This window comes from Rhamphochromis sp. 'chilingali', assembly GCF_963969265.1.
Source record: "Rhamphochromis sp. 'chilingali' genome assembly, chromosome: 13".
Taxonomy (NCBI): domain Eukaryota; kingdom Metazoa; phylum Chordata; class Actinopteri; order Cichliformes; family Cichlidae; genus Rhamphochromis; species Rhamphochromis sp. 'chilingali'.
In genome coordinates this window covers 12,810,378-12,830,909 of record NC_137940.1, presented here as the reverse complement: position 1 = coordinate 12,830,909, position 20,532 = coordinate 12,810,378, and the positions used below count along the sequence as shown (strand labels likewise).

The window sequence follows — 20,532 nt, the reverse complement described above, 5'->3', positions numbered from 1 at the left end:
TGACATAATACTTTCCATAGCCCTAACCATAAAAAATGAATGCCTAACCCTCAGCCTAAACCTAACCATAACCTAAGTGTAATCCTGACACTAAAACCACATTTTGAACCTCAAAAAAATGCCTTAAACTTGTGGGGACGGGCATTTGGTCCCCATAAGTAGAGAGGCATGCCAATTTTCTGTCCTCACAAAGATGTCTAAACATGCACACACACACACACACCACATTTTCTATCTGTCTGACCATCTTCCTGGTGACCAGTCCACCTTTACCAGGTCCATATTATCCGTCCAGCTAATACAGAAGGAATTTAACGTTTTGTAATTTGGTCATTTGTAGTTTGATTCCTTCCAAAAATGTATTCAATTGGAAAATAGCATGTCACTTTAATTTGTTCTGTACATCTCCTTTTTTCTATGTTCTGATAGAGGGAGACACTTTTACTTTAGAAAACCTTTATTTTTCAAAAAAAGAATTCATACAATAGGTTTCGAGAATAATTGTGGTGAAGTCTAAAACCTGTTTTCTCTCGCTGAGCTTCTGTATTCAGAGAAACATATCTGCATAAATTCCTTTTGCCATTCCCAGCAGTACTGAGTTTCGAGTTCCTGTGAATAAAGCTTTTAAAACTGCTGTCAGCCTCTGGTAAATGTGACAAAGTTGTTTGTGAGTCATAGAATTTCTCAACTTTCACAGTGAAGAAATGTAAAAATGAAGTGATCACTTTGTGTAGACACACTGAGAATTGCACTTTGTTCTCTTCATCACAATGAACGCGTGAAGTATTTTTTATTAAAAAACTATTTTTAAGACTGTGCGGTTAATATTTTTCTTCACCCTCCCCTGCACAGCATTACCCTCAGGCAATGGAAAGTTTTTGAGCCACTTGTCCAGATAATATACTGGAATAATTGCAGCTTCAACAAAACAGCCAAAAAAGTTTTCATCTTTCTGTGACAGCTGGCCTGGATGGCATTCATTCAAACCTGTGAAATATGGTTCAAATAATTCATTCTGTGTTTCTGCTGCCAATGAAAGTTTACCGGTCACTCATTTAAGATATATGAGACAATACCTCACACTGGCCAATAGCATGTACTCGTGGATACACAGGAACTCCAGAGGTTTTTGTTCAAAAATGTAATGTGCACCTCTGTTTCACAGTTTAGTATTACTGCTTTTCTAAGTTTCACACTGAATGAAAGCTCATTATATGATATGACAACATACATGACACAGCCGTGTATGAAAGCATGACAAAACAGATCAGACGTGGGGTACATTTATTCTTTATGGCAAGGAAACCCCTCTAAGTTTACAATACTAACCAACCTGTAGATTGAATTCAATTGAATTGGATGGATGGATGAAAAACAATGTTATTTATACAGCGCCAAATCACAACAACAGTTGCCTCAAGGTGCTTTATATTGTAAGGTAGCCCCCACAATAATACATACAGAGAAAAACAACAATCATATGACCCCCTATGAGCAAGCACTTTGTCGACAGTGGGAAGGAAAAACTGAAGGGCTCATTATTGTCATCCTCACAAACAACCGAGAACTGCACTTTGGTGTAACTTCGGCCAATAATGCATCTCTCCAGTTTATAACCCAACAGGTGTACACCTGCTACCTTCCTAACCAGCTTGTTTTACTGCTGCTTCAATGATCTATCAGTGCAGAAGTTCAGACTCAGATTCTACAAAGAGAGATGCTGCAACAGCTGGGAGATGTGACTTCCTGGAGGACAGTTCTCCTCTACCAGCGCTGATATGAATGTTTGTCTGAGCAGTGACACCCATCATTCATGAGCAGGTACCCACGGCCTCAGAGAGAAATGTTGATGTCTGCTGTTTACAAGGAACCATAATGGGGCCCTGAGGTTGAGCCCACCCACCTTTGAGGAAGCTCTTTTCTGACACTCATATCTTCTATCTCATTCGTTCAGACACCACGCAGAGCTTGTGTCTATATGTAAGGGTGGGATAAAAGAATCAGCCACTTCGCTCTCTCTCAGCCCTCCTCTCCCCTCCTCTCCCCTCACTTGGGGCAGTGTCTTTCATTTTACTCACTTTTCTAAGTTAACAAACCAAAACTGTCATTGTATCAAAATCTGTCCTAATAATACAACTCTGGAGATAAATGTTTAGGCTTTTCAGACTGACTTTTACGTGAAATGATGTAATGCTTGCCTCAATCAGTAGTAAAAGAGTGACAGGAGAAACAAACACACTGTTTTGTTTTTGCTTTATTTATTTTTTGGATAAGTCAACGGGCCTCTTGGCTGCTTCCTTGTTCCTTATTATTTCCCAAGCAGGTAGATCTGTATATTTTATTTGGCCCTGATATCACAGTGGATGTAGTCCCTGACCCAGCCTGATTATCCACTTTAAGTTCCCTCCTGGAATCGTACCAAAAACATCTGAGATCCTGTCAAATTAAAAGCCTCAATAACTTCAACATATCAGAATCAATGGTTGCCTTGTTGTTTTGAGTTTCTCAACTTTAGGAATATTTTCTAAATGATGTTCCCTTTATTTTTACAGATGGACATTAATGGATCAGCACTGAGCTCATGTATGGTTTTTTGCATTTCAGTGAAAGCTGAAGGGGAGGAGGGAAATAGAGGAGCTGCTCTTTGCTGGTTGTTTTTTTTAAACCTTTGTCGGTCAAACTTGACTCACTTGTGTTTTCTGGTAATTTTCCATAAAGTACGAAAGCGCTGTGTCTCTGTTATCAGCGTCTTATCGCAGGGTGGAGCACATGTGGAGGTGCAGGAGGAAAGGGGGGAGTGTTCACCACAAAAACATAAGGTCATGTGATTTCAGGGGAAGTACATGTGTTTACAAATGATTTAACCCCTTCACATCCAGTTTACGTTCAGCTGGTTTCTGTTTTATCTTTTTTCTTTGAGGCTAAATTATATTTGTGTGTTCACTCCCAGCACAGCACAGAGTTTAAGCACATAAAGTTTAGATGTCTTCTCATTTGGATCCTTAAATTAAAGGACAGAGTATGAATGCTGTGCTCATTGTTACACTTGTATAATACACAAGAATGTTTCCTCAGTAATTTACATTTTTGTGACAGACTGAAGTTGATGTGTTTTTGTAGCACTTTGTTGTTGGTTTTTGTGTTCAAAGTTTTCATATGAATATTTAATATCTAACATCTCTTTTTTGTTGTCTGAGTTTATTTCCAGCTGTTGTTGAAAAATATTGCAGGATTTTGACAAAATAAGAAGGATCGATACAACGTTGATATCAGCCTCTGTTATAAAATAGAAACAAAGCTCCACTTTTGTCCCAGTAACTCACATCTGGTGCCTGAAATGTTGTTTTTCACCAAAGCAGTGAGCTGAAAAGTGGAGATGATTCCGAGCTGCCACCCTGTTTCCTTCTTAATAATTACAAGGAAGGTCAAAAGCAAAGGACAAAAGCCTGGGGAACTAATAATTAACTTCAGTTAACTTAAAAAGACCTTTTACAAGACAACGGACGAAAAGTTTCCTTTTCCATGCAGCTGAAGGGCAGAAAGATACAGGAGACAGAGGACACAACAATAATGCCGTGCAGTTTTGCCATATATCTCCAGTAGGAGTGATACAGAGAAGAGCAGCCAAAGGAGATCACCCAGCAGCCTGAACCTGCTTAACATAGAGGTGGTTTGAGTTCACATAATCCAGCCCTAACTATCAAAAAGGAAAGTTTGAAGCCTATTCTTAAAAGTAGAGATAGTTTATGTCTCCTGAATCCAAACTGGAAGCTGGTTCCACAGAAGAGGGGCCTGAAAACTGAAGGCTCTGCCTCCCGTTCTACTTTTAAATACTCTGGGAACAACAAGTAAGCCTGCAGTGCGAGAGTGAAGAGCTCTGTTAGGATAATTCAGGATTCTGAATTATAGGAGAAGGATTTTGAATTCAGTTCTGAATGTAGCAAGGAACCAATGAAAAGAAGCTAATATGAGAGATAACATGGGAGCGACCTTATAACAGTGAGTTACAATACACAGGAAGTTGTTTCTGCTCATCTGGATGTTGGATTTTCAGTGGAAGAAACATCTGAGTGACTTCATCAGTCTCAGCTGACTGCAGGTTTCCCCAACCTTATAAACAATGCTTCTGCATAACGGCTGACACCAGCACCATGACTAAAGGTCAAGTTTCATGGTCATTAATATGCAAATTGTTGTGACCATTGATTAGCAACCATGAATAACATTCCCAGAGAGCTGGCTATAATCACAGCATTGTAAGTTTGTGACAGATTTCCCTTCTCCTCAATTCAGAGATGGCCATTATCATGTAAACGCTGGAATACTGTAAAGTAGTAATAAATGCATGAACTAGTTTTTCAGCATCACTATGACACAGGATGTTTCTCATTTCAGAGATATCGCACAAATAGAAGAAAGCAGTCCTACATATTTGTTTAATATGTGCATTGAAGGACATATCCTGCTCAGAAAGGACTCTGAGGTTCCTCACAGTGTTGCTGGAGGTCAAGCTATCATCTGGATTAAGCATCTGGTTAGATACCATATTTCTAAGATTTTCAGGGCCGAATACATTTTCACTTTTATCTGAACTGAGATGTTTTGTGGCCTATGCGATATAAGTCCGTTTTTTTAATACGTTGTGCATTCAGCATTGCACCTTTTGAATAGCTCTGTGTTGTTCTCTAAAGAGCTTGGAAAGAAAAGCGTCTGGACTTCTTTAAGTTGCTTGAAGACGTTTCACCTCTCATCAGAGAAGCTTCTTCAGTTCTAAGGTCAAATGGTGGAGAGTCCCAGATTTAAGTCGTAGTGTCCCCCAAGGGGGTCATGAACCCCCTGTTGATCCTTTACTTAATCACACAAGCCAAGGTGTGAAAACGGGTGTAGGTCACAATTAGTGTTGGGAAGGTTACTTTTAAAATTTATTCCACTACAGATTACAGAATACATGCCCCAAAATGTATTTTTGCAAGGCATTCCGTTGCGTTACTAAGTGAGAGTAACGTATTGTGAATACTTTGGGTTACTTAATATATTATCATGCTTTTTACAACTACATGAATGTACTATTGCTGTGTGATTTATTACTATTACTGGCATACCAATGCCAACTAGAGTTTTAAATTTTAATATAAAATGAGCAACAGTAGGGTGGAGGCTGCACTTTTGCAGCGATCTCGTATAGAAAACTATTCCGCGCGTATATAAAACAGGTCCACTGCTCCAAACCGTAAAGGCGTAAAACCGTAAAGTGACCTCTAGCTAATACGTCGGGTTGTAGCTGAAAACTAGCTTTACTTTGTTGTCTGGGTCAAATTTGCTAGCGAGAGACAGAGAGAGGCGTTGAAAGGCTGCTGCAACGGAACTTATTGTTTCGGAGGAAAACACGAACAAACTGTACAGTCCATCGAGTCTTTATAGCTTACATACAACTGGGCGCGTCAGGCCCGGTGACAACTCGTACTTTTCCACTGTCCTTTTTCTCTCTCCTTGCACTCACAGACACATAACGGGTACGGCAGTCCATTCTCCATGCAGCACGGACTACACTGCCTATGAGGCTACATTCTTTAGGGCTATGCCTGTAACACTCTGCCTATTACCTTCTTATTCAATTATTTTTGTGAATATTTTTTTTTATATTTCTTCATGTCATTTTGTGGGCTACAAATAGAGGTGACATGGGCCGCGAGATTGAGACCCAGGCATTAGACCCTCTTAATGCGCGTTTTGTTTAGGTTTCCACTGGCGTGGAATTACCTGTTTGTCCTATGTTAGGCACAGCCTAACATAGGACAAACAGGTAACTGTGTTCTGAATACCACCTTTTTAAATGGTAACTGTAACGGAATACAGTTATTCATATTTTGTATTTTAAATACGTAACAGCGGTACATGTATTCCGTTACTCCCCAGCACTGGTCACAATCAGCCAAGGATGAGCCTGCTGTGAAACCTAGCCCCACCGTATCATGTGACGTCTTGAGGTCAATGTATTGTTATATGATTTGAGGATCCTTACCTTATAGTATAAAGTTCATCGAGGTGACTGTTGTTGATGCCACAAAAATAAAACTGAAATCATATTTATAAGCAGTTTGTGTAACTGCAGTCTTCAATTTGTAACCCAGGGGTGGGGAAACTCCATGCCTCAAATGGCCGGTGTCCTGCAGGTTTTAGATGTGTCCTTGATCCAGCACCGCTCATTTAAATGGCCAAATTACCTCCTCAACATGTCTTAAAGTTCTCCAAAGGTCTTGTAATGAACTAATTATTTGATTCAGGTGTGTTGAACCAGGGTGATCTAAAACCTGCACGTCACCGGCCCTTGAGGGCTGGAATTCCCCACCCCTGTTGTAACCCTTCTTGTTTTTAAAGAAATCAGATCTTCATCAAACACCTTCTGTGATGTTCTCTTTATTATTGTTTTTTTTTTAACTTTTCCCTTCAGCAGACAATTTTTATCCAGCTCAGTCTGTTTGAGTGCAGCTCTGTTTCACAGCTGTGTCACTGATCACACTCCACCATTCATATATATGAAGTGTATAGAAGATCAATATAAGCACAAGCTGCTTTAATTACATCCATGATGATCATTTTACAGCACATACAGGAAGTTACTTTTTCTTGTCGGTCTTTAAGAGTTTTACTCTTATTGGGCAGGCTGAAGTGAAGTAGGAGAAAGGTCAAAATGTGCAGCAGTATCTGTTTTTCTGCTCAGCTTTCCTCATGGCTCATTTCCATCCCGGCCTCTCTATAGGCCGCATAGCTTTGGATAGCTCACTCCTGATTGGCCAGCAGAACGGCCTCACAGATTCAGGCTTTGCTCTGATTGGTTGCTAGTGACAACTCCCGGAGTTACCTTCTATAAGCCGTTTTTTTGCCTTCTTGTGAAAAAAGTTTGGGCCGATACGTGATCAGCGGGAGCAACCAGCAGCAGTAAGTGTTCTGTCCCGTGGAGAGCGCGCAGACTGTGAGATTACTGGCGTGGGGCGCGCAGAGCAGCTCCGAGTGGAAGATGCAGACCTCCAAAAGTTTCCGCGTGGATGATTTCATCGCAGGATGGATTGCAGGTGAGTTCCTCAGTCAGACACTCCGTCAATGCGTGTTTTCAGTGGATCTTTGTGGGGTGTGTGGGGGCGAACTGAAGATGGCATGGGTGGGAGGTGAAGGGAGGCTCAACAGCGCGTTTGTTTGGGTCCAGTGAGCTTCACACAGAGCTCCACAGATACGCACAATCCTCCGTTGTTGTACTGTAAAAACACGTTTATCAGGGGAAAAAACGTCATGAGCTCCGCGTGCATCCTCATCCAGATAAACAGTGGAGGCTCTGCGCAGACTCCCACCCCCACCCGAACCCCTCATGTTCCCACAGTGTCACTGCAACGCAGGCTCACCGCCTCCGTTTACTCGGAAAGCTGCTCGCTGAATGCTCTCTCCCCTCGGTCAGTCTACAGGATTCAGTCTGCGCACGTTTTTATTCTAAGGACAAAAATTCGCCTTTTCCAAGCTTAATGCGTGCTGTGTCAGGGCTAGCCGCTAGGGGCTTTATTTTAATTATTCTATGAAACTGAAATTATAAAAAGATGTAAAACAAAAAAGCACAAAGCCCTGCAAAAACACATTATGTTTAAGCTGTCATATAGTGATATTCTAAATCCCAGCTGTAATACAAAACACAGAAAAACCCTGACATTGTTAATATTCAGCAAGTCTGGTTTGGATGGGAACTAGCTCCAGCTGAAAAGCTAAGACAGTCTCTGGGCTTATTAATTAATTTTGATAAGCTTTATTTTGCAATGTGAAGCCATGCTGCCAGTTGGACATTGCATTATTATGATGTCAGAGTCACAGCCGTGGAGCTTTTGCAGTCACAAAGAAAAGATTACACAACGAGCTGATGCCGGAAATCTATGTAGACCTACTTCTTTTCTCCAAATGTTCAGCTGAAGCAATAGCAGTGATCCTATCAATAAAAGCTTTTTGGAGGCCGATGATGAACTCAGAAAAACCCCACAAGTTTGGTTCAAGTGCAGGACTTGTAATCTGATTTTAAACTACAGTGTCCAGGGGCGCATTGCATTTTTCTGTCATCACCAAGATTTCACGTTTTTTTGGCTGCTTTGCAAAATGCAGTTAACTTTAAATTTAAAAAAAAAAAGAAAAAAGAAGAAGAATAGAAAGCTAGAAATAGACCTTAAAGAATATCTCACAGATTTCCCTGAATGTTATAAAATGTTAAGAAACATGTCCGGCCTTATTTGCAGCTTCACTTTGTGTTTCACTGCCTTCACAGCAAAGGTGAACTGACGTTTTTAAAAAATATATATATATAAATTTTGCTGGGTTACACTGCTAACAAAGCACTAATATGAAATCACTGTGATTTTTAATATTTGCAATATGTCGACCAACCTTCCAGTTCTATAGCAGTATAACCAGAATACCAGCAGCTGGCAGCCAGTTGAGTCTAGTCCCCTGAAGTTGTGCTCGATGATAAAGAATCTTTCAGATTGGTGGCAGCATGCTGTCAGTCTGTTTGCATTCATAAATTAGACAGAAGTTATTTAAAAACCTTTAAAAATCCAGTCAGACTGTGACTGTTTGCAGAAAGGTTTGCTTCTATCGGCCCACCTGTGCCGTCACCATGTAATCTAAGTCTTGCTCAGTGTGCAACACCTTCAAGCTGTGGGTAATTATTTAGTCTCCACACTCCAGTTGGTCACAGAAGGTGGAATAATTATGAGGTACCTTCATCAAGCTGTGTGTGGATGGTTTTGATGTAATGTTACGTTTGCTCTGCTTCCTGATGGCGGTGCGTGCAGCAAACCCTCTTGTTTTTTTTTATTTGATATTTGGTGTCCTTGCATTGATACAATATTCATGTCCTGATGACCATGCACTCCTGGTTCTTATCTGGGCAACAACTGAGCGAGATCCTGTGGCATGTATGTTGTGTGTGTTTGATACCCACTCATGCACACACACAGTAGCTCGCGTTCCCCCCTGTGATGGCTGCTCATTTGAAGTAAACTTTAAGCCCTGACTGCAAACATGCAGGTCTGATGTCCTGCAGTAAAAACAGTTTAAGACGCTTTAGTTTTTGGCTGAGACACGTTGCCTTTCAGCATGTTGGTTATGAGTAAAACTCTTGAGATTTTTGTGGAAAGTTGTCTCTGTTTTTCTCTCTCTGGCATTTTGTGCTTCATTCCTCTTTTCTTTCTGTTTTGGCTGCAGGAGCTTCCAGTGTGGTTGTTGGCCATCCGCTGGATACAGTAAAGGTATGTCAGACCTCTGGAATCATTTTACTACAGCATTCCTCCACTTTTGTGTTATAGCTGTTATAAAAATGATCAAGCCTGCAGCTCATCAAGTCATATACACTCTGTTGCACATTCTTTTGGGCCACTTTTTTTTTATTTACGTCCTTATCCATCCTACAAATCAGGATCTGTGTTTGTATGACACACAGAGTCAGTTTCTTCCCTATAATTATAATTGAATTGATGTTTTGATGTCACATATGTCTTTTGCCAAAAATAATTTAGTATGTGTAGCAGCTAAGGAAGGAAGCATTTATCAGAAATGATCTGAATGTGCTCAAAACCAGTGTGAGTGTTATGAACTGTCTTTAGTCAGAGATGTGTGCAATGACTCCAAGGTGAAAAGCCTGAATATTTTTGTCCAACAAACTCCAAAATAAGAAATCTGAAAACCTATGTTTCACATTCGGGGGGAAAAAACCCCCCAAATCAACTTTATTTATTCTTCATATGGAAATTACTTGTTTGAATAAAGTCAGTGGCACTGTTTCAGACTCGGCTCCAGGCAGGGAATGGCTACAAAAACACTCTGCACTGCATCCTCACCATCTACAGGAAGGAAACGGTAAACATTCAAACTTCTTCTCTTTCCTCCATTTCTGCATCGCTCCAAACAGTATAAACGGTAATAAGTTATCTGACATGCTTTGAAAATATGCTTTTCATTCACCCTGCAGTATATTTAACCAAATGCTTTGTTGGCTCTGTTGTGTGTTTTAACTTGGCTGAAGCTATGGCAGTACAAATGCTGGGCAGCAATCAGAAACTTGGATATATTGTATCTGTCCCAGTGTTTTTCCACACAACTCCAGTCAGTACATCAGAGTCCCTCAGAGCCAGGGTTAGGACAGATTTATAGGATCTGGACACAAAATGTGGTCCTTCAGAGCCTAAGATCGAGTTAATCATTTCATTATAGATTGGACCTAAAACCACGTTCAGCTCAGAGCCAGCACTGCACAATATGCAAACATCCACAGTCATTCTGTCGCTTTAAGTTGTTTCCACAGCTCCCAGTCGCTTTATTTCTCCTGTGACCCAGTTTCCCAGCTGGATGCTTTAAGCTGGACCTTTTGTTTACCACCACCATGAAAAGCTTAAACCAGCTGAGTGATAATAGCAGCTTATTTTACAGAAAAATAATCCATTTAGGTGAGGCTAAATATGTGCAAAAGGTTGAATTTAAGCTGCATCTATCGGTTTTATCTCTTTGGGGTGTCATATGATAAGAAGTTTTTGGTGTGTCCGTTACAAATCACAGGCCTGCTGCTCTCAGAGGTCACATGATTTATTCAGCTATGTTTTATTCCCAGCATATGTCTCCCCAGACTGTAACCGCCTCCTCAGGTTGGCCCGAGGAAAGGTTTCCATACTATTTGGCAGCAGCTGCACCCTGTATTTAATTCTGTGCATGTCATCAGTGTAAACGCCTCACTTACAGTTCTTTACTGTTCCCTCCACACTTTTCCTGCTTTTACCCGTGCATATGTATGTTTTTTTCACATGTTGTGCTGACCTTCTTGCTTCCCTCTCGACTCTTTTTCAGGTCACAGGATTCTTTAAGGGCATGTCTTTCCCCCTGGCCAGCATCACGGTCTACAACTCGGCCGTGTTTGGCTTCTTCAGTAACACTCAAAGATTCATAAGCAATTATCGCTATGGTGACGGGCAGCATCCCTGCAGCATGTTGGACCTGACCATGGCCAGCATGCTGACCGGACTGATGTCCGTGAGCCTGGGAGCTCCAGTGGATTTGGTTAAGATCAGACTCCAAATGCAAACGCAGATGGTTCTAGCAGGTAACGTGGGGATCACTTTTTTCAGGTTTTGATACAAAAACCTTCTGTTTTTGTATCTTAGCCTTGAAAAAAAAGTTTTGCTCTTTTTAACTTCTCTAAGATTTTGGCACATAGACAGCACACGCCCAGATAAAAAGCAGCCTTGTCAGCATAGTAACAACTTTGTCCCAAATACACCTCTGTCAGAGGAAGCTCAAATAATGGCTTTGTTTTTAATCCTCGTTCTTTTCTAAAATTTCAAAAAGAACAAGTTGACTAAGGATCGCATCAAAGAGAGTTAAGCTGTGCCCTTTCTGCTCGTTAATTACAGGCCAGCCACAAACTGCCATGTGGCGTTCATCAGATGACATTAATACATGAAATGCTGACACAGCTCCAGCTTCTGTTCTGCAATGTTTCCTTCTTATTACACCATGAGCTTTTGGGGATACAAAGTTCTCGCCGAGCTGCTGTCTTTGATAGTCACACTTCACCAGCTGGTTGCAGAATTGTTGCCAGTAGGAGTACTTTTTTTTTTTTTTTAAATAGTTTACTTTTTTATTTATTATCTAAATCGAGCAAGACCTATCTAGACTGAGTGTCACGGTAACATAGCCTCAGAACTCAATATGAATATGTCCTGATGACACAGACATCAAAACATGCTTCAGAAAACATTTCTGCTCGTGTCATCTTTTCTATAACTACATGCTGATATTCACTGATACACAGAATAACATTACAGCATCTATAAGTGTATCAGGATGTTTGACAGCATATGGTAAATATTAATAAAGAACGTTTAATATGAAAGTGGCCATAAACAGCTGCCAGAGAGGTAACTGTTCATCTAAAAGAGATCTGAGGAGCTGAGCCATTAGAAGAACACAGTTTCCCTTCAGTTCTACTTATTAACCCTTTATCCCTCATATGCACCGATGCAGTGCTGGTAGAGGGTCCTGGTCTTTAAGTGTGCTGTCATATTGTGTACAAAGATTTTTCTTTTCTAACAAAATCGAATTTTTCTGTGTTTGTAGCATTTTTAGGACCTTTGAATGATGGATTTAAGGACTAAATGTCAATTTTCTCCACAGTTAGGAACCCATTCTTGCATGAATACAAAGTCTGTCGTTATATTGTTTCTTGGTCTTGTGATTTCTGGCCTGCGTCTTTCTGTTAAACAATAAAATAATAAAGCCGAGCACAGAGGGATTCCAGTCAGACATTTATAGCTTTCTACATGTTTACAGTGTTTGGCAGGCTCATACATCTTCCACCGGTCACTGGGATTAGTCACATTTCTTTCATTATCTTCCTCAGTGATACTTTGGACTTGACTTTGAATAGAGCCGACTCTTTTATGATGGAGCAAAGTGTCAGCGAGTTCAGCCAGGATCAGGAAACCATTTCACTGTAAACTCAGCATTCCATACTGCGATTAGCATGACTGACTTACTAAGCCCGATACTTGGTATGATCACCGTCACTAAAACAGAAAGTCATTTCACTCTAATGTAAAAGGACTGCTACATATTAATGGTATTGCGTTTGTCGGTTGGTTCTTTTCCACGTGATATGGAAAGACTCGAGCACCTTCCTGTGTTTCAGACACCAACATTTTTGGACTGTGAGAAAGAAACAAAAAAGTTTGAAAAACGTTCTGCTGAGACTGAAAATCCCCTGAAGTTGAAACACCTTTGCTTAAAGTTCCCAGAGACGAGGACACGGAGAGGAGAACAAACTGGATGAAGCAGATCCCTAACTAACCTGCTCACTGACTTCACTCTCATATATTTTTGTTTTTTAAACAGAGAACCTCCACCTTGCGGGCAACATGTCGAATGGCACCAACATCCGTCTGCGCTCCGTCAGCATTCCCAGCCAGCAGCAGCTGTACCGAGGGCCCATCCACTGCATCAGCAGCATCCTGCAGACCGAGGGCCTCCAGGGCCTGTACAGAGGAGCCGGAGCCATGATCCTGAGGGACGTACCTGGATACACGCTCTACTTCATCCCTTACACCATCTTCTGCGACCTGCTGAGGCCGGACAACACTTCGAGCCCACATCCATGTTCCGTCTGGCTGGCAGGAGGACTGGCAGGTAAATGTCACCAAAACAAAGTTTCCTATGATATTTTCAGTGTCATTAGCGTTGTTTGAGTTATTGGTGACTTTAGACGTCAGTTAAATTTATGCCTGTTGCCACAGACCTGTGAGTCAGATGTACAGGAAAACATTTGTGGAAGTTCTTTCCTCGTCCACTCACCGCTGAGCTGGGTGATGGGTCACTGTGCACCAAATTAACAACAAAGGAGAAAAGGAGTGAACAGACAGCTGGCCGTACTCAAAGTGCTGATTCTGGGTCTTTGGGAGGAAGCTGATGACTTTGTTAGGACACACAGTAGCTAACATTAACCTGTGATGTCAATGCAGCAGTTCTGACCCTTTAACGAGGGGCGTGGCAACGCTGTCCTGAAGAGCAGCGTGTTGAGTCAGTGCTAACATGGAGGTTAATGAAGTGCGTGTTTCTGATTGAAGTGGCAGTTTCAATGTGAGCCTGACTGGACTGGATGTGATGTGGCAGCGCTGCAGCGGTAGAAGAATTAGACGAGCCTTAGGTTGCACAGTCAGAGCACAGTTAAACCTGCTATTAAAACCTTTGTTATTTATTTAAGGTTTTATTTCAGAGTCCAACACGTTTGAAAATGTTTTGAGACCTTCACACACTCTGAAGTGTCTGCCTTAACCTTAACATAACCTTGTTCTTCAGAGCTGTCCTTCTGTTAGTAATGAACCAGAGGGGGTCGATGTCAGCTGAACATTTGAGAATAAAAGCAAATAGATCTTAAGGTTTTCTTCTTTCGTATTTTTGCTAAAACCTCTTTATATTTCCCTACTTGTATCAGTTACACTGGCAGAACCTCACAGAGATAATAAAAGTTAATTATTAATAAGATATAAGTAAACTCCTCCGCTGATGCCAGTCGGCATTAAACCAAACTGTTGCACAACCAGAGCCAGCAGTAACCCCCAATTACAAGGAATTTGGCAAGAAATCAAGAACTTCTGAACAATGGTCAGAAATCACTCTTGGTTTGTCAAATGGGACTAGAGCACGGACAAACCAGTAATTCCATTAAGTGATAAATCTTTGAGTGTGTTACTTTTGTTTTTTTTTCCCTTCTATCCTATCAGCGTTGTAGAAGCCGATTCTTGACAGTTGTTGTTTTTTTTTGTTTTGTTTTTTTTCTTCAGCTTTATGAACTGATAGACTCGGATGAAACTGTACTGTAGAACAACAGCTGACACCGTTTTCTTTTCTTATATAAAATGACAGAAAACACAAAGTCTGAGATATTTTTAGTTTGGGGTCAGATCAGTGCTATTATTGATACTTATTGATCAATACTTTTACATAATTAAGTCACTGTAGCATCTATTCAATGACCAAAAAAACTAAAGTTGCACATTATCTTTGCCCTCGCTCCTCTGATTCAGTTATTGATGAAACGTCGCAGCTCTTCAGTTGCGTCTTATTTTAACAATTCATGACACTGAGGCTAAAATGTGATGAAGTCCTTTTTAAACTTGGTTCAAGCTGTAATGTTCACACACTGTTAACAAGGTATGAACTGGAACGGCCTCAAATGTGGAGAATCATTGCCTCCGACAGTTTGGCTGTAAATAGGTCACTGTTATTATTCGGTTCAGAGGGTTTGGGGATAAAATCCAGACCTAAAGGTAACTTTGTTTTTTCAGTACCTTTATTTTTCCTTTACTTTCCTCTGCTGACACACATCATTGTCCTGCTGTGTCCCAGACCTTCTGCTCTGTACATAAACACCAGTATTGATCCGAGCAGGTCAGACTGAGCTGTGGGTGGTTTCTGTTTGTCTGACCGGCCTCTGAATGACGTCCGTGGGCTGTTATTAACCTGGCGAAGACTGTACATGTGACCTTATCTTTGTTCATTCGTAGGTTCCACAGAACTGCAATAGCAAGAAATCAATATGAGCAAACACATCTGAGGCCAATCAAGTTCTGGCTGGTGCAAACGGATGCATGGAGTCGGAGGCTGGAGTTTCAGGGTTGTTTGGTCTCAGAGGTTAAAGCAGGCTCCACATGCAGACCAGCCAGCTGTGAACATCTGACTGAGTGAAAAATGTAGTGTGAGAGCTTCGGTCAGCTGGACGGCATAAATCTGAAATGCTGCCATGTTTAGCCTCCCATTAGGCCTGAATCCGTCGTAGTTGAACTAAAACTCGGACAATATCCTGATGATTTTTCCTCCAAACCTTCAACAATGAGTTACAGTAAATGTTTTAATTATGTTCTGTACGTCTTAAAGTCTAAATGACCCTTAAACTCGTGTATCAGCTGATGTCAAGTCATTTCTTCTTTACTGCTGGCTGTGTGAGTGAATCTATTACAGATGTTATAAGGAGCGCCTGAACGCAGCATGTGAAGTTTGTGCTGAGCCCTGTAACCCTCATTTAACCTCCTAGGACTTGGCGTCCACATATGTGGACATCACATTTTGGGTTATTTTGACCAAAATACTCAATTTTGCTCTACATGGGCCTGATATCCACTTACGGGGACATTATACTGCTACTGTTCTATCAAAATTTTAAACAAATATCCTCATATGTGGCTCTTATTTTTCTTAAAAACAAAAATAAGGTAAAAAAAATCTGCTAATTTTTTGTTTTTGCATTCATCGGGCCCCAATATGCCCAATATCAAAGGGCAATTAAAAATGCATGCTGGGGAAGAGTTCGGGTCTTAGGAAGTTAAAGATCCTCATTTTTGGCAAAAGTAAAAGGTTCCAGGAGCTGAACTGTGATCTTTGGACCTACACAATAAAATGACAAAATCTCAGTATCAGAGGAGACTTTCACAGTCTGAGATTTTGTTATGTGTTTGCTCTAGTCCTTGTCTGGTTCCATATGTGACTTCCACCTGGTTTAGAGTCCTTGCACCATGACATCAGCAGGAAGTTCAGAGCTCTCTGCTCTTTCTCAGGGTCCATTTCCTGGGTCACAGCCACACCAACCGACGTGGTAAAGAGTCGAATGCAGGCTGATGCTCAGCTGCAGAGGAAGTACAAGGGAGTTTTACACTGCATCATCCACAGCTACAAGACAGAGGGAGTACAGGTGAGTAATGACTTCAACCAGCCAAAACTATAAGAACACTGTTTTTAAGCACCTCGATCTGGCTCCACACAAACAGCAAAAACACAATGCAAACTCAGCTACCCGCTGTGTTTGGACACTTAGCTGTGTCCATGTGAGCTTTGTATCTGAGGATCCAGCAGAGCACACAAGTTACCGCAGCTTGAACACTGAAGCTTCTGCCTGAAGAAATCAACCAAGATGCACAAAGTTTGTCCATCAGAGACACTGTAGTACCGATCTCAGGGCTTCCTGAACGAATGTTGTGTGTGCTTGGGTCAACACGTTGTCCCTGAAATCGTATCAATATCTATTTTAAAGAAAAAAGAAATTTTACAAACATCTTACCAAACTGAGCCTCAATGACACGCCTCCACATGGGTAAGTCATGACACTCCCTGGGCATCAATGGGCCATATAGCTGCTACAGACATCTGTCCAATAAGCAGACTGAATGCTCTCACATGTGTGAAGTTTGAAGTTCACTTTTTGGTTCCTCAAATGTTTCTGCTGAAAATATTTAAATTACAAGGAAAGAATTCTCTTCAGATACTTGGCATGAAACCTCTTCCCCAGCGAGGCTTAAAAGGCCTGTTACACCTGCCTTTGTCACCGCCAACACCAAAAGTGATGTCAGAGATGCTGCTGAAAGTTGCCCTTTGGTGTTTCCACTCATTCTGCACCTCCAGAGATTTCTAGACCCTAACATGGACAACAACAAGAATTATATTTTAGGATTAAAAATATTTCCATGAAAGAGGCCGTTCATACTGCTGATAATTGCAGTAATTATCAGTATTGTTAGTTTTGGGCAGCTGTGGCAACAAACCTTACTTTGGGTGGTGGTCTAATAATTTTGCTAAGACCTGTACAGGATGAAAAAGTGAAACTCCTCGTTGTAAAAAAATATCCTCTTATAAAATAAAACGGGCCACATGCTGCAGAAAACCTTATGTGGGGTTATGTCAGGTCAGCATTTGTCACACGGCTGGTGTCCTGGCCTGAGACGAGCAAATGTTGCATCTGTGTGTCTGATTCGTGCTGTTCATAATGTCAAAGGTTGTAAACTGTAGACAAGCTATCGCAGTGTCCAGAAATCAGGAGGGGTCAGGTTCTGAGAAAGTAAACTGGACTGTTGATGTGAACAGAGGTCAGTGAGTTGGGTTACTACAGGCCAGCGTCCCCAAAGAAAAATCAACGTAACACTGCGGTCTGTGGGCTGTGTTCACCTTCACTCATGTTTCCTGTCAGCGCGGCACCAAAGATCTGGAATGATAACAGATGTGTGTAGACAGTTTAACATATTTAATTCCAACTTTCTCTTTTTTTTTTTTAATGTTCAGGTGTTCTTCAGGGGAGCATCAGTGAACGCCATCCGAGGCTTCCCAATGAGCTCCACCATGTTCCTGACCTATGAACTCTCTCTGCGGTTCTTCAGGGGTCTTTAGGACACATTTTACTAATTAAAGGAGTCACACTGAGTTACTTGGAAAAATGAGCACAAAGCAAATAGAGCCCAGCGTCTCTGAAACGAGAGACTGGTGACAGTGTAAGTCATCTGATCAAACCTTTAGCTCAGTCACACAGACAGTTTTATCACACCGGTGGCCAGCGATGTTACGCAATGCTGCTTGAGTTATTCAGAGATTAAAGATTTTAGTGTTGGTGCTGCAGAGTGATTGTGTGGAGCTATTTTTATAGTTTTATAAATTGGATCAGTTTCAGGTGGATTGCAATTATTGGTCAAATCAAAAAGTATCTTCTTGTTATGTGTAGTATAATAGTTGAATGACATGTTGATGTCAGAATTTTACTGAAGTTGAATTTTTCTTTGCTGCATATTTACCAAAGAACTCTGTGTGTTCCTCCGAGGTTTGTTTTTGGGGCAAGTCTGAACTTCCTGTGAAAAAGACGGTCAGTATGGAGGTGATGTGCACAGTAATATTGTGTTAATACACAGTAGTGCACTGTTAGCATGTGATTGGTGATCTGTAGGGAAAAGAAAGGAAGTCCGGTGATGAGGAGTAAAACTGACATAGATGTCATGTGTAGTCATCAGCGCATAATGTTTCATACTGAATACGATCAGCTAAAAGATTTTTAAACAGATCTCATGTATAACTTAGCTATTTCACTTTGTAACCTCCACATGTAGAAGTGTTTATCTGGCCTTTATGTGCTGCACTTTATCTCAGAGAGATAAGCTCAATTGACCAAGTCAATGTGAAAAGATGAGTTTGACATTTTCAACACAAGCAGAGGGTCAACATATTCTGTTACCTCTTAGTTGTAGGTTTAATTTATGAACTGGATGTACCTTACATATATTCAAAATGATTAAACGCATCATTTTAATGAGTTTTAGATGTTCTTTCTTCTGCTCTCTCGTTCTGTACTTTAAAATCCTGTTTATGTTGAAAATGGCACATCCACAGAGTCATAACATGAAATGTTGCCTTCCATGCGGACTGTATGTGTGTTGCACACTAACGTCCTCTTGTACATTTGTTTGTGTGTTTCTTATATTAAGAAAAGTGAGTTTTACAAGTTTATAATTAAACGTCCTGCTAACAAACTTTCCACAGACTGCAGTTAAAAGCTTTGGCGTTTCGCTCTGAAGTCAGATTAAAATTATAACAGGATTTATTGTTTTTAAAACCCTGACATGTAAATATGTGTAAATATGTTCGCTGCCATTCCACATGACAGGGAGCCAGAAATTTCTTATTGTACATAAATAAAAGCTTTTAATCACACTGCTCTCCTTTTCTGAATCGGCTCTTCTCAGAATAATGTGACATTCATGTGACAGCTCGTCTACTTAGAGATAGGGGCCTGCTGTCAGATAAATACTCCGTGATGTCGACACGTGCTACGAGAGCTGATTTTCATGTCATATCTGAGGCCTAAAGCGAAGACTCTGGCTTCAGTAGAATTGCAGACAGACGTTGACTTTCTGCCTGCAGTCGGCTGATAAGAACCTGGAGCTCTAAAGTCACTCTCATAACTACAGTGAAAGCTGTTTGTTATTTTCACCTCAACTTCCCTCTAAGGGCTCACAACACCCACTAGAGGGCAGCATCTAGCAACACAACTCAATGAAGCGGCTATTCGCACAAATCTTCCCACGATGCACTGAGTGTTTCTTCTTAATCTGTGGCTCTCTTCCATAGCGTGCCTTTGCCCCATCCCTGATACTGGGACTGGTTTCTTTCTGCTAAAAACAGTTTTTCCTTTCTGCTCTCATCAAAGGTTGATTGGTCGAGTTTTCTTTGTATTACTAACTTGCAGTATAAAGTCCCTTGAGGCAACTGTTGTTGTGATTTGGCGCTGTATAAATAATATAAAATGAATAAATTAAATTGAAACTCTGTAGTCAATTTGTAACAGTAAGAAGGCTTATTTTTAGTCATTTACACATTTTTCATATAACAGTTTAATAATGAACACTGTTAATGTAAATCGTTCTTCTTTGGAACTTCAAGCAGAGTTTCTATTGCAGCAGGTCCTCCTTAAGAAAAAGAAAAACCGCCTAATAATGAAAACAGCTGCGTGTTGGTGTCATTTAGGGTGGTACATCGCCATGTTGTGGAATAAACTGTAATCAACCTTTGTAAATACTGCATATCCCAGCAAATACTGCATTAACGTTATGCTGCAAGAACTCTGCAAGTATAACTTTATTTTTTTTTATAATTATTATTATGGAAAATCTTCTGGTTAGCAGATAAACAATACTGTGCACAGTTTATGGTTTTTGACTTGACCAGTAATATTCATGCAGTGTTGCTTTGATTGTGGCACAGATGCTCATGCATGTAGTTAAAAAAAATATATTATTAGTTTATATTATTAGTTATTATATTTGTCTCACTTCAAGCAATAATGGGTTCATAAATTCTTGCTTTGACCTGGCTGACAGGCAGTGGGGGGAGCAAGAGAATTTTAATAGGGGCTGGCAGCCTGAGATTATTACTGATACAGCACAGAGACACATAAAACAAATCTGTAATATTATTTAAAACATAAAAACAGATTTTCCTTTAATGTGGACTCAGGTCAAGTGGATACAAGCGGACGAGATCGCGGATACAAGCGGCAGAAATGAGCTTCCCCCGAAGGGTGGCTGGCCTCTCCCTTAGAGATAGGGTGAGAAGTTCGGCCATCCGGGAGGAGCTCAGAGTAGAGAAGCTGCTGCTCCACATCGAAAGGAGCCAGCTGAGGTGGTTCGGGCATCTGACAAGGATGCCCCC

The 20,532-nt window shown here is 40.9% G+C and overlaps 1 protein-coding gene across 1 annotated transcript; it reads left to right on the top strand.

The window, feature by feature from the left end:
• The first annotated feature begins 6,905 nt into the window (after nucleotides 1-6,905).
• Nucleotides 6,906-18,987, top strand: slc25a48 (solute carrier family 25 member 48). The gene is made up of 7 exons (XM_080901594.1): nucleotides 6,906-7,073; nucleotides 9,238-9,281; nucleotides 9,817-9,888; nucleotides 10,870-11,122; nucleotides 12,913-13,203; nucleotides 16,128-16,261; nucleotides 17,623-18,987. The coding sequence occupies exons 1-7, from the start codon at nucleotides 7,019-7,021 to the stop codon at nucleotides 17,725-17,727; spliced, it is 954 nt and encodes a 317-aa protein (XP_080757720.1). The 5' UTR covers nucleotides 6,906-7,018; the 3' UTR covers nucleotides 17,728-18,987.
• Nucleotides 18,988-20,532: the final 1,545 nt, after the last annotated feature.